We start from the raw sequence: 13,218 nt of genomic DNA on the forward strand, positions 1-13,218 counted from the left end.
GTCTAAGAACAAAGAGATTTTCTGTTTCCTAGGTCTATCCATTTTGAGTTAACTTTTTAATCAGGTATGACGTATGGGTCCAGGTCAGTATTTTATATTTGGCTATTTAAAAGTTCTAGCACCATTTATCGAAAAAAAGTGTACTTTGCAAACTATCTTTGTATATCTTTGAAAATCAATTGACCATATATGTGTGAGTCAATTTCTGAACTGTCTACACCACACAACCTTGATCACTGATTTTTGAGCAGATATCCTTGCCTGCTCTTGATCTTAGGTGAAAAGCATTCAATCTTTCACTGTTAAGTATGAAGTTGCAGGTTTTCCACAGATGCCCTTAACAGGTTGAACATACATTTGGTAAGAATTCTTTTAATACTATTGTTTACTAATTCTATCTTCTGTGTCACGTCCACTTTTGGCTGTTTTCATTCTCTTCATTGGTCATATTTTACCATTTCTTTGTATGCCTAGAAATTTTTGCCTGGATGCTAGGCATTATTATTTTACATTCTTGGTGGCTCAGTACTTTTGTATTCCTTTATTCTTGAGCTTTGTTCTGGAATGCAGTTAAATTACTTAAAAACAGTTTGATTTATTTGAAACTTGATTTTAATCCTCATTAGGAGAGATAAAAACAGGGCTAATTTTTTTCTATTACTGAGGCAAAAATTCTCTTGAGTATTTGACCCTCTGTCCATGACTTAGAAGCTTTCCACCCTGGGTGGTAGAAACTGGTACTCCTCTTAGCTCTGCGATGGCTTTGGGGATTATCTCCTGTAATCCTACCGCAGAGTGAAAGGATTATTTGCCTGACTTTAGTTTCCATACATACATGCTGAAATCAATACTGAGTTGAAGACTCCAGGGGGACCCTCAGCAAATACCTGCAGGTCTCTCCTCTCTTTTCTTTAGAAGTTTGACCTGCAAACTCTGGTTGCCTTCCCTGGACTCCCATCTCTGTCTTGTCAAGGCGGGGGTCCACTAGGATTCTCCTCCCTGGACCATGGCCCAGAAGCACTCTCCTGGTGCCAAGCAGAGACAATGAAAGGGCTTAGTCATTTATTTTTCATCTCTCAAGAATCACTTTTATTCATTGTCTTATGTTTAATGTGCTTAAAGAGCATTTTTCCACATTTTAAAAAAATTAAAAAGTTTGTTTGTTTCAGATGGGAGGGTAAATATAACCCTGTTACTCCACCTTAGACATATGTAGCTTTTTTCCCCCCTTTTTTGGACCACTTTCCCCCATCCTAAATGTAATTCCTGTCCTTCCTATCTTTCTAACACAGTTATGCCATTTTGGGGTGTTAAATTCAGTATTTCTATTATGTAAATGTCCTAGATAACTGAGACATAGTATATACTATGATTTATGTGCCATTATTTTGTTTATAATTCATACTTGTCTTTGTTTTTAATATCCTCTTTTTATATACGTAATCTAACATAACTAATATAATTAATAAAACTCCAAACTCAATTCCAGGTGGGTAAATCTTCTCTCAACATACTAAAACAGCTTAGTATTTTGTCAATTTAACTTACTTGAAGAATTTTTCTGACCTGCTCTCATCAGAACTGGTTGCTTTCTAAGCTCAGTCATCACTTGGGGTTTCTATTAACTATCACTATGAAGACTCCCTCCTCTTTAACACTGATTTTCTGTTCAGGGATCTTAACTACCCCTCTTTCTTTGTCTCCTTTGTCTTGAATTGCATTTTCCAGAAATATTTCTGTTTTTAACCATTAGGTTCTATTGAGCTAACTGTAATCAGGGGAAAAAATACCAAGATTTTGATCTTTCATTCTGTATATGTTTTTTAGTATCAATGGTTAATTTTTTTTTTTTTTTGAGCAAGGAAATGCGCCAGGCAACATGGTCCTTATTTTCATGTAAATAATGTAAACTAAATTACGAATGACTTAAGAAATGGATATTATAACTATGTGATAAGTGACTAGTGATGAGTACAGACGATAAATGCTGAAAGACATCAGGTTTTCTAGTCTTTGCTGGGATGATCGAAAAACAGCTCTACTATGAAGACAGGACACAAGAAGCTCCTTGCCTGGTGACTCGGAGAGAGGGAGGACTACTCACCAGAGCTGGAAGAGGCTACTCAAGGATGAGAAATGCACGAGCAAGTGAGAGAAGCATTCCACAAATTGAAGGGATAAGGGACCTATCTTAATGAATGGTGGAAACTGAATGGCAGGCTTAGAAACAGACCACACTGAGGAATATGGATCCGACCTGACAGGCGATGGAGAGGAAGCTACTGATAGTTCTTGAGCAGCCATGGAAAGACATAATAAACCTCTCTAGCGAACTGGAGTATTGAGTGAAGAAAGCAAATACTTAATATTAATGAACAGAGTATAATACCTGAAATGGCTTATCTGGTTTTCTAAAAGGGAAGAGAGTCTTTCTTTTATCTCCTCAAATCTCTCTTTTTCTTCCATTGAAACAGTTCCAATTCCATCAGGCCTGGAAAACAAAAATCAGAATCAGTAATTTATACTGATAGAATGTTTACTTTCATATATTTTATATCTTTATATATCTTTATTTATATATATTTATATATGCATTTATCTTTATATCTCTATTTTTCTGAAGAATAATTAAGGAAAATGCATGTTGGTCCACAGAATACATACTACTTGCACCTATAATGGAAATTTATTTAAAGGAGGTATTTGTAGCCATTTGCTTCATATTTTGAACTGGACTGAATGGAATGGAATTATTCTGTTTTAGACAGCTTTCAAGGTAAAGGATTACAATAAATATTTTCCAGATTTACTGAAAACAATGACTAGTCCTTGAGAATGGTAGTGAAAAGTATTTTATGTGGTACCAAACATTTGACAAATTGAATAAATATTCCATGGATGAAAATATTATAAAAGCATACTGCATGCAAACTAAAATGTTTTAACTACTTTTCTTCCAAATAAAATTTAAGCTAATGTGAAGCAAGAGATTTCATTCTAATTGTAAAACACACAGAAAATTTGAATGCATTTGGTGATTTACTGCATTATTTTTTCGTTTAAATGTGGGGGTTTATAATTCAAAACAAATAGTTGAATAATTATAGATAAGCTTATAGAGAACACAGATTAGCTACATTTCTAGAGCTTGTGCTCAGCCAAATATCCCTATGGAATCAAGGCAAGTTTTACAAGGACTTTTAGAGGTAGTTATGAAGACTAAACAGAAATCTTCTCTTACTAAGGTCAGGATTAAAAGTATAAAATATTTTTAATAATGGATTTAGAATTTATTCTGTATCAGTTTAAGTACCAGGTTGTATAACAGTCATCAAAAATTTTGAACACATGAACTATAACTTTGTTAATGCAATGAGAAACACCTATTAATCTCATATTCCAAAAGTGTCTATTTCAATGAAATGAATTTTTTGCATTTGATAATTAACACCAATCACTTCCTCCTCTATTAGCTTATTTTTCTAAAGATTGCATTTTAGTTCCCAAAGACTTATGTCTTATAATTTTAACGAATTTTTAATATTATGGATAAAATAGGTAGAAATGATTATGAAAAATAAAGAAAAATGAATGCTTGATATAACTTTTCCCGGAAGATTTTTATTTGGTGCTCCCACTCCTTTTTTCATCTATATATAAACATGTATATGTGTGCATGTGTATCTAGATGCTTGCAACTAGTCAATTAGGATAAAAGCAATTAATTTTAAAGTTATACCTGAATCATAACAACATAAAGACCTTTTATACATCTCAAAGCATCATTTCAGTCTGAAAATTTTTTTGCCATTATAGAGAACATAATGTTATTTCAGAGACTCATACGCTGCTGGAATTTATGCTTTGAAAATCTTATAATTATACTTCATTCCTAAATAGGGAAACATCAATTATTTTATTTCATAGTCAGAGTAATACATCCTACCAGAATGTATTTTCAATGTGAACCGCAGCAAAACTAATGGCAAATATTAGTCTTTCAAATACTTTAGGAAGGAGAAAAGAAAATCTGATCTATAAATTACAAAACAATGAACTCTGAGCTAACCCCCATAATTGATAAAAATTTATTATATTACAATAATTTATAATATAATGCATTTTATCACATATTACTTCAGAGTCAATTCCCAATGAGCAAATGATAGCACAAAACCAAGACTATAATTTAAGTATAATAATGATCACAAAACTTCAAGTGGAGAGTTCTATATACATCATTAACTTGGGAATTTGAGTGTTCAGATATAAACTATGACTACATTATGTTACCATACAGGTATCATAAAAACTCACCACAAAGTTGTGGGTGGGTATTTCACTCTATACGTCTACGCAAACTTGATGAAAAAGAGCAAAGAACTTCTATTTATTATTTTGATGACTGATACAGCTCTTTGGCTTTGCTCTCTGACAGACACCACATGGTTATATTAGAGTGAATTTTACTGTTTGCTTCAACTGTCAAAGGAGATTGTGATTCACAGTGATACAGCAAGTCATCCTGTCATATTAAACTTCACTGGGGCACCTCGCCTTCCCGACACAACGGAGCCAGGGGTTTAGGTGATGAAAAGTGAGAAAGGTAAGTCAGAGGAACATCTCTTGTGTCAACTTTCACTAAGACAAAGACTGTTGTATACAGTGAAAAGCCATCATTTTAGTGAGTTTATTATTAAATTAGGTATACATCTGACAAGTTAAATATAATAGTTAGTATTTTGGACCTGTCCTTATTTACATGCCTTTTAGTGCCTACACCAGACTATGTACTGAATATTAGGTATATGAAGTGGACATCTATACCTAAGTGATTGGGAATAAATAGCAGCTTTGATGCAGTCATGCCTAAAAGTAACAGCTCCTTCTAATATTATTTTTCGTGGGGCGCATGGGTGGCTCAATTGTTCATCAGCTCAGGTCATAATCCTGGGGTCCTGGGATCCAGCCCCACGTCAGGCTCCCTCCTCAGAAGGGAGTCTGCTTCTCCCTCTCCCTCTGTCCCTACCATTGTGCCTGCTCTGCCAAATAAATAAAATCCTTTAAAAATATTAAAATTATTCTCCCCAATAAATGCAAATATGTCCTGTGTCATCAATATCTTCCTTATCATAGCCAATTATTAAAATTTACGTAACTGTGATCAGTAACAAAGTTCTAAATATGCTCCTGGTACTGTGTTGTTTTATATGCATAACACTGGATGCTCACAGCAAACCATTCTCCAGCATCCAAGAAAGGAAGCTGCTGAAGCTCAGAGAGGTTAGGTGACTTCCCCAAAGTTGCACAGCTAACAAGAACCAGAGACTGGACTTGAACCTAAGCCTCTTGCATTCCAAATCTAGGGCTCTTAGAGCCCATGTATTATTCTCTTTCCCCAACACTTTCAGAGAAAGTAATAAGGAGGAAAAAAAACCAACCTCTATTAAAAAATGTGAACTGTATCTGAGAAGCAATGTGTAATATTTTAAATATACTTATATCAGACATTTTCTATATTACTTATATAAGGCAGAGGGCTTAAATAGCTATAAAATTTAAGATAAATGACACTGAATCAGTAATTTTTTTTTTTTAAGATTTTCTTTATTTATTTGAGAGAGAGAGAGAGCACAAGTAGGCAGAGCATCAGGCAGAAAGTGAGGGAGAGGCAGGCTACCTGCTGAGCAAGGAGCCCAATGTGGGGCTCAATCCCAGGACCCTGGGATCATGACCTGAGCCAAAGACAGAATCTTAACCGACTGAGCCACCCAGGCACCACTGAATGAGTAATTCTATTAAAAACAAAACAAAACAAAACAAAACTCAACAAGGTCAGTCCTTAAAATTTGTACTTGTAGAAAGTAGCTTTAAGAGAAACTTAAACTATTTGTATTTTATGAACATCCATCTAGTAGACCCAGGGTAACAGAGATTTAAAATAATAGTTTTATAAACTCAGCTTATAGATTAATTTCTGTTACCTGTAACCTTCAAAATATCCCCAAGTATGGTTACAGTCTCCCTCTTCTAGTCTTTTCTGTGTCAGAGTATCGGCAACACACTACAGTGAGCTTTTTCTAAGCCTAAGCCATACCTCGTAATTCTAATACTCATTTCAAACCTGAACATTCTTGGAACTATCTCCAATACCTTGTAGGACCTCCCCCTCACCCCGTACACACCTTGATCTTCTCTACCCCTCATAGCAGGTCCCTTCACTCTAGCCACTCTGGCCTCCTAGCTCTTCCTTAAACACAGGACACATACTCTGCCTCAGGGCCTTTGCACATGCTGCTCCCACTGCCTGGGATGGTATTTTCTGAGGCACACAGAGCTTGCTCACTGCCTTCTCATCTCTACCCACATGACTCAGGATTAGTGAGGTTATCTCTAACTACCTGCTGTAAAGGTGTAATCTCCCATTCCCACAGGTCTCTTCTCCTGTAACATGCTTTGTGGTTGGTCATTGTACATAATGTGTCATCACCCCACATGTGATAGATCTGTTTATCGTTTGCCTCCTTTGTGCTGCACCCCTGGTACCCAAACAGTAGCTGGCAGATTGATGCTAAATGGCAATTAAACACTAATGACGTGAATAAATGATACACAAAATATAAAAATACCAGCTATAGCAGATAGTAAAAACTCATGAATGAGTAGTATCACAAATATTATTGCTTATTAGTATTAATAGGGCATAAATTAATTGGAATGTTTTAAATCATATAACAGTAGGTAAAACAGGAAATTTTTTTGAAAAGCAAACAGTACAGGAATTATAGTTAAGTAGTCTGGGTAAAAAGATCTCTGACAAAAGTTAGCTGTTTTTATACTTAACAGAAAATTTTTAGTATTTACCTGCCATTTTAATTATTAGTGAAATCATTTGCTTTAAATATCAAGGATAGAATTTTTCCCCTGAGATAATAAAAGTAAAATAACTAATGCCTCTTTGATACTGATAAAAAGACAAGTTAAAATATGGTTATTGGCAGCACCTGGGTGCCTCAGTGGGTTAAGCCTCTGACTTTGGCTCAGGTCATGATCTCAGGGTTCTAGGATCAAGCCCCACATTGGGCTCTCTGCTCAGCAGGGAGCCTGCTTCCCCCTCTCTCTCTGCCTGCCTCTCTGCCTACTTGTGATCTTTGTCAAATGAATAAAATCTTTAAAAAATATATAGTTATTGAAAATTCTAAAGTAAAAGGCCAATTTTCTGATTTAATATTAATTGGAGCTTAATTCTTTTTTTTTTTTTTTAAAGATTTTATTTATTTATTTGACAGACAAGTAGGCAGAGAGGCAGGCAGAGAGAGAGAGGAGGAGGAAGCAGGCTCCCCACTGAGCAGAGAGCCCGATGCGGGGCTCGATCCCAGGATCCCGGGATCATGACCTGAGCTGAAGGCAGAGGCTTTAACCCACTGAGCCACCCAGGCGCCCCTAATTGGAGCTTAATTCTAAGACTGATAAATAGCAAAGTTGTTTCGATGCAAGAAAAGGGCATTTTCATGTATTGAGATTTAAATTTTTCATTTTTTTCCTGGGGTCTGTAGTTATGGAAATCACATGATTTTAGTCGGAAGTTTTCCATGAAAGTTTAAGAGCAAATTATAAAATAAGTTTAAAGGTAGATGCATTCTTTTAATTATAGACAAAAACAAGTAATGACATAGAACTTCCTTCTGGCGTTACATAATAAGCAAAGAGACAGCAAATATATTTAGGTCTACATTAATTATACTTGATTCTTAAAAAAAGGAATTCGTACACAGTGGAAATTCTGCCACTGGTGCTTACCAACCGTCTCTTCTATCTGCCTATGGGTCTCAATCTGCTTCTAGAGAAAGCATCACACGTAGGCACATGTAGGCACACACACACACACACACGCAACCTTTTTCTGAAAGGCAGATTTGTCCAAAAATAGTTCTTATACATATTAAGGCCTATACAAATTAATTTCACTAAATTCCTGCATGAACTAAGGGATCTCACGATGGATTTTAGAACTTGTGTTATTCATCAATCTGGCAGAGTAGGCATTTAAAAACAAACAGAATCCATTCTGTATACTGGACATCTTGTCATCGCTATCAACTCTTTCTGTAAACAGTACAATATAAGCTTTAAATTGAGAAGGCTCTTCTTGAAAGACTACTCAGGAACAAGAGAGAGAAACCATATCCTCTTCTCCATCTTCTATCTCTCACGGCTTCTGAGGTGTTTCTGATAAGAAATTAGTTTCTATGAAGGGAAGAATCATTACATTTCGAGAAAGATCTAAGAGGAAAAGAGTGTGAAACTGGGTTGCAGAGTCAGGCATTTGAGCGGAAGAGTAAACATCAATGGCGGAATCTGCTTAAATATTTAATTATGGACTAACCTCATAGCTCTACTTCTCTTGAACAGTTTACACTTCACACATTTTATGGTCTTTTTTTTCCAGTATAATACAACCTTTCAGAAGCCCACAAAGACCAATAAGAACAAATTTTAATATCTATTTCATCCGGCTGCCAACAGGTTTTAAAAAACAATGGTCCTGAAACATCCTCCAAAAAAAGAGAAAGGGTTAGAAAGCCCGAGGATGTTTTCTGAACATGACAAGACCTCGCTGGAGGTCCATAATGGAAGCAAGGCATATATTAAGGAGCTTGAGAAGTCTGATAGTAAAGAAAATCTGCTTACCATAACTTCTCAAAATTATTTAATCATGGGATCTCTCCACAATTCCCACTTAAAAAGCATCATTTAGTGCTGACAAGCCATCTGTTTTATTAATGAAAACTGTACCATACTCTGTGGTTATTTTGTCAATCATTTTATCAGCTAGACCCACCTCTAGATACTTGAGGGATAAAAAAAAGTGTCCTTGGTTTTATAATCTCTAGGATTCTGTGTGTTTCCTGGAACAGAGTGCTCAGGACGCCTGTGGGTTGAATAATACCCCAGGAGTGAACACTGTATAGAAAAGTCTGGTAAACTGATGAGTTCGATTTCCTTCACCACCCCATAGACCCCCTGACTCCCTAGTGCATCAGGTGCGACCCCCTGTCCTGAAACTTTGGAGGCTTGGAATAAAAGCTATTTTACAAGCAGTGACAGGGCAGAGGACCAAGTTCATGGTCCTTCTGAGTTTCTTAGAGGCTTCTTTTCATGTGCCTTCTCCCAGGAGGAATGTAGGACATCTTAGCTTCCTCTAGACAAAGTGAGAAGGGGACAGACACGTAGGGAGTAGCATTTCTGAACTGTCAATTCTGCCCACAGTGCAGCAGGTAAAAGTCACTTTGCACTTCGTGTCTTTCCCACCAATACCCATTTGTGAACAGAATAACAAGGAGAGGAAGACACAGCACGAGAATAAGAAATTATGGGAAGAGGAGGCAGAAAGTAACAGCCTGATATTTCTGTTTCCTAACCTAGAACACTTCTTACTGTTCCAAACAAATGGTACTTCGTTTGGATGGTCATGTATTGGTCACAAAATCAGTGTCCTTCCATTTTCCTTGAAATTTTACTTATCCAGAGGAAGTTAATTTGACCCATATAGTCATTGAGCTAGAAACAACATTTTCTTTGAGAAAATATTTTGCAAGTAAAATTTAAAATTCCTGTTTTGTTTCTAACACTCCTTCCTCCTAATTCTTATATGTATTTTCTACTGTAGTTTATTTTCTTTGGTGGTTGTAAAAAAAAAAGATGCTTCTTTAAAAAATGCAGTAACTGAACTTTTTGAAGATATGAGATCTTGTGACTCAGTTTTTGTGTTAAGTTACTGAGGAAAGACAGGTCATGGAAAGTAATCAAGATGTCTGATAACTGGCTTCTCCTGGAATCAAACTAAATTCATTACCACACATCATTCTAGAATTCAAGAGAAGTAGAATATCGAGGTGATTTTTAGATAAAAATAAAGAGTATTAAGATTGGTAATACTTCTCTGATAGGTCACCTTCACCCCATACCTAATATTATTTTTAATAAACCAGTTTTTAGTTTTTGTCTTTGTGTTTTTCTGAATTGCTCTCCTAAATTACATACATATAGACCTTTAACTAAAAATTTCTTTAAATGTCCCAATCATAATAGGTAATATCCTTTTGTAAATATAATTTCAGTTTTCATTCTACAAAATCTAATCATACGTTTTAACTCTGATTTTCAATTTGATTCTTTTTATTTTTTTATCCTTTTAATGAAGTATCAACATCTCACATTATTCAAATATCCTAATATATGCTTTTTAATGGAAGCATACTTCATTTTATCATGTACCAGAATTTATTAATCCAATATTCCATTAGAATTTAGACTTTTCCCTTCTATTTCTTCCTACCATATACAGAGTACATAATACACTTATCTTCTTACAGCTATATAATCTTACACTCTAATTGTTTTAAACCATCTCTCACTGTTTCATTGGAGTAAATTCCCTTTTTTAAAGGATTTTATTTATTTGTCTTACAGAGAGAGAGAGAGAGAATAAGAACAAGCAGGGGGAACAGCCCAATGTGCGGCTCGATCCTAGGACCCTGGGATCATGACTGAGCTGAAGGCAGGTGCTTAACTGACTTAACCACCCCAAGTGCCCTCTTGGGGTAAATTCCTAAAAGTATATTGTTAGTTTAAGTGGTGCTGTGGACCGAACTGTGTGCACCCTGAATGAAAATTCATACATTGAAGTCCTATCCCCCAATGTTACTGTATTTGGATATGAGGCATTTATGAGGGAATTAAGGTTCAAAGAGGTCAGTCATAAGTATGGGAAATGAATCTGATAGGATTGGTGGCCTTATGAGACTAGGATAAGGCAGTCATCTGCAAGCCAGGAAAAGAGTCTCTCTCAGGACCAGACTGTGTCGGCACCTTGATCTCTGACTTCAACTCTCCAGAATTGTAAGAAAATACATTCTTAATGTTTAAGCCATCCACTGGATGGAATTTTGTTATGGTAGCCCAAGCTAAGGGAAATGTAATGGTATTCTCAACATCTGATAGATGCTATGAAATTGCTTTTTAAGAAAGTACTTATCAGTTTGCACTGTGACCCATGTGCATGAAATGAATAATTTCCCTGCACCCTCACCAACGGCAGTTTTTATCATGTTTTATCATTTTCAATTTTAAACATAAAAAGTGTATTTCATTGTCTTCATCTACTAACTTCTCTGTGGTAAAATCATACAATTTTTCTACTTTACACAGGGTCTTTCCATGGGTTATAAAAATCATTGCACTTGATTAAGAACATTATTTAATTGTGAACTCTACTTACCAAGGGCCCCAACATTTTAGCCATAAAATCTGTAAACCAATGGCCCCACATCATTCACTTCCTTACCTACCAGATTTATTTACTGAGTATTTGCCTAGGTCCTGGGGATAATACAAGCACAAAAGAAATTGGGATGCCTGAGTGGCTCAGTTGGTTAAGCAGCTGCCTTCGGCTCAGGTCATGATCCCAGCGTCCTGGGATCAAGTACCACATCGGGCTCCTTGCCTGACTGGGAGCCTGCTTCTCCCTCTGCCCCTGCCTGTGCTCTCTCTCTCTCTGACAAATAAATAAATAAAATCTTTAAAAAAAAAAAAAAGAAATGTCTCCTGCCCTCACAGAGTTTATAACAGGGAAAGGCATAAATAAGAAGAATCAGACTATAAAGTTCAGTTACACTGAAGAAGGGCGAAAGTCCAAAGCTAAGAGGTAGTATGGCTTTCCAGGGAAGGAGTCAGCTGGGGAATGGTACTGAACTTGAGATATGATAGAGGAGCAGCAGAGAATCAGGTGGGACCTGAAGCAGAGGCTATGGAAAGTGCTCCAACAGGTTCTCCAGAGAGAGGTTCAAAGATTTTTTTTTTTTTTAAGATTTCTTTTTCAAAATGCAAATTTAATCATGTGACTTCAGCTCCGAGTATAGATTGACTGGATATCCCCCAAATCCCTTTTCACTACAAAACACCTACGGTGTTAAGTTATAATAAGCAACCAGTTAAATGTTGTGCTAAGCTTATAAAAGAGTCAAAAAAATTCTCCCAAGGCCAGGAAAATGAAAATGAACCAGAAACTGAAACCAAAGTAGGGATGAATGGGAACACCAAGGCTGCCTTGGGGGAAAATGTGGGAACCAAGAGGCTTTACAGCTATGTTTAAGAGAATGCACCTCACAGCGACCTCACAGACTGCTGAACCTAAGATTCCTACAAAAACTGGGACCCGTGAATGGGCTGTAGGATCCATCAAAGTACGGTCGAGAAAAGGTCAATATTCTTGTAATGGGGAGCCCCCAAGAAAATCTAAGAATATGTACCGTATGCCTGGCCTCGTTAACCTGGGTACTACCAGTGCAATCAAGAAATCACCAAGATAAGAAAATAAAGTAGCTCCAGTAGCACCCCCATCACCAAATAAAAGAGCAAATCCTCTTTAAAAGAAAGTATTCTCGAAACAGGCCTTGTGCATAGAGAGCTTTTAAAAAAATTTTTTTTTAATTTTTTATGAGCATATAATGTATTATCAATCCCAGGGGTACAAGTCTGTGAATCGCCAGGTTTACACACTTCACAGCACTCACTAGATAGCTTTTTATGTAACAGCATTACATACTACATTCTTAAAAATCTTTAATACATTAGAAAATTACATGGATGATCCAACTGAAGACCCCAAACTTCTTCACACCAAATTCCAGACTAAGAAGGCTCTAAATGCTTAAGAAAAGCTACACCTGGGGGGTGGCTCTTGTGTCTGTCGGTAACCTGATCTGAATTCTAACACATATCGAAAAAACCCTTTGCCTTGCCTCTTTCTCAAGGATTTACCCTTCCGTGGTAAATTCAGTGGGCTCTTTTATGTATTATTTCAGGAATATCCTGAGCTTTATGCTGCGAATGAATGGCATGCGGGGAAAACAGAGGCAAACAACTAGTGACCTTCATAAGCAGTCCTCGGGCCGCAGTCTAGTGACTGACCTACCTCGGACAGACGGCCTTCTTGATTCCCATTTTTGGCCATGTCTTTGCCACTGCCCCATCAGGCCCACAGGGTCTTCCAGCAACATGAGATGCAGCACTGATATAACTATTCATAACGAACAGATGGGAAACTGAGGCTCAGACAGGACCAACTGCTCAAAATGAAATAGCTCCTAACAGGAGAGCCAGGACAGGAAGACAGATGTTCTGACTCCTGGCTCAGTGCTACTGGCAACACACTCA

At 36.7% G+C, this 13,218-nt stretch overlaps 1 protein-coding gene across 6 annotated transcripts in view; it reads right to left on the reverse strand.

Moving 5' to 3' along the window:
* CADPS2 (calcium dependent secretion activator 2) overlaps positions 1–13,218 on the reverse strand; it is a 526,208-nt gene that overhangs the window by 123,862 nt on the left and 389,128 nt on the right. For all 6 annotated transcript variants that reach the window (XR_013967617.1, XM_080817937.1, XM_080817936.1 and 3 more), the window contains exon 14: positions 2,390–2,491. Coding sequence is in view for 5 of the 6 variants with exons in the window: in XM_080817937.1 (XP_080674063.1) it covers positions 2,390–2,491 (102 nt within the window). In the remaining variant the exon portion in view is untranslated. The remainder of the gene's footprint in view (positions 1–2,389; positions 2,492–13,218) is intronic.

Source organism: Martes martes (assembly GCF_963455335.1).
Source record: "Martes martes genome assembly, chromosome: 11".
Classification (NCBI taxonomy): domain Eukaryota; kingdom Metazoa; phylum Chordata; class Mammalia; order Carnivora; family Mustelidae; genus Martes; species Martes martes.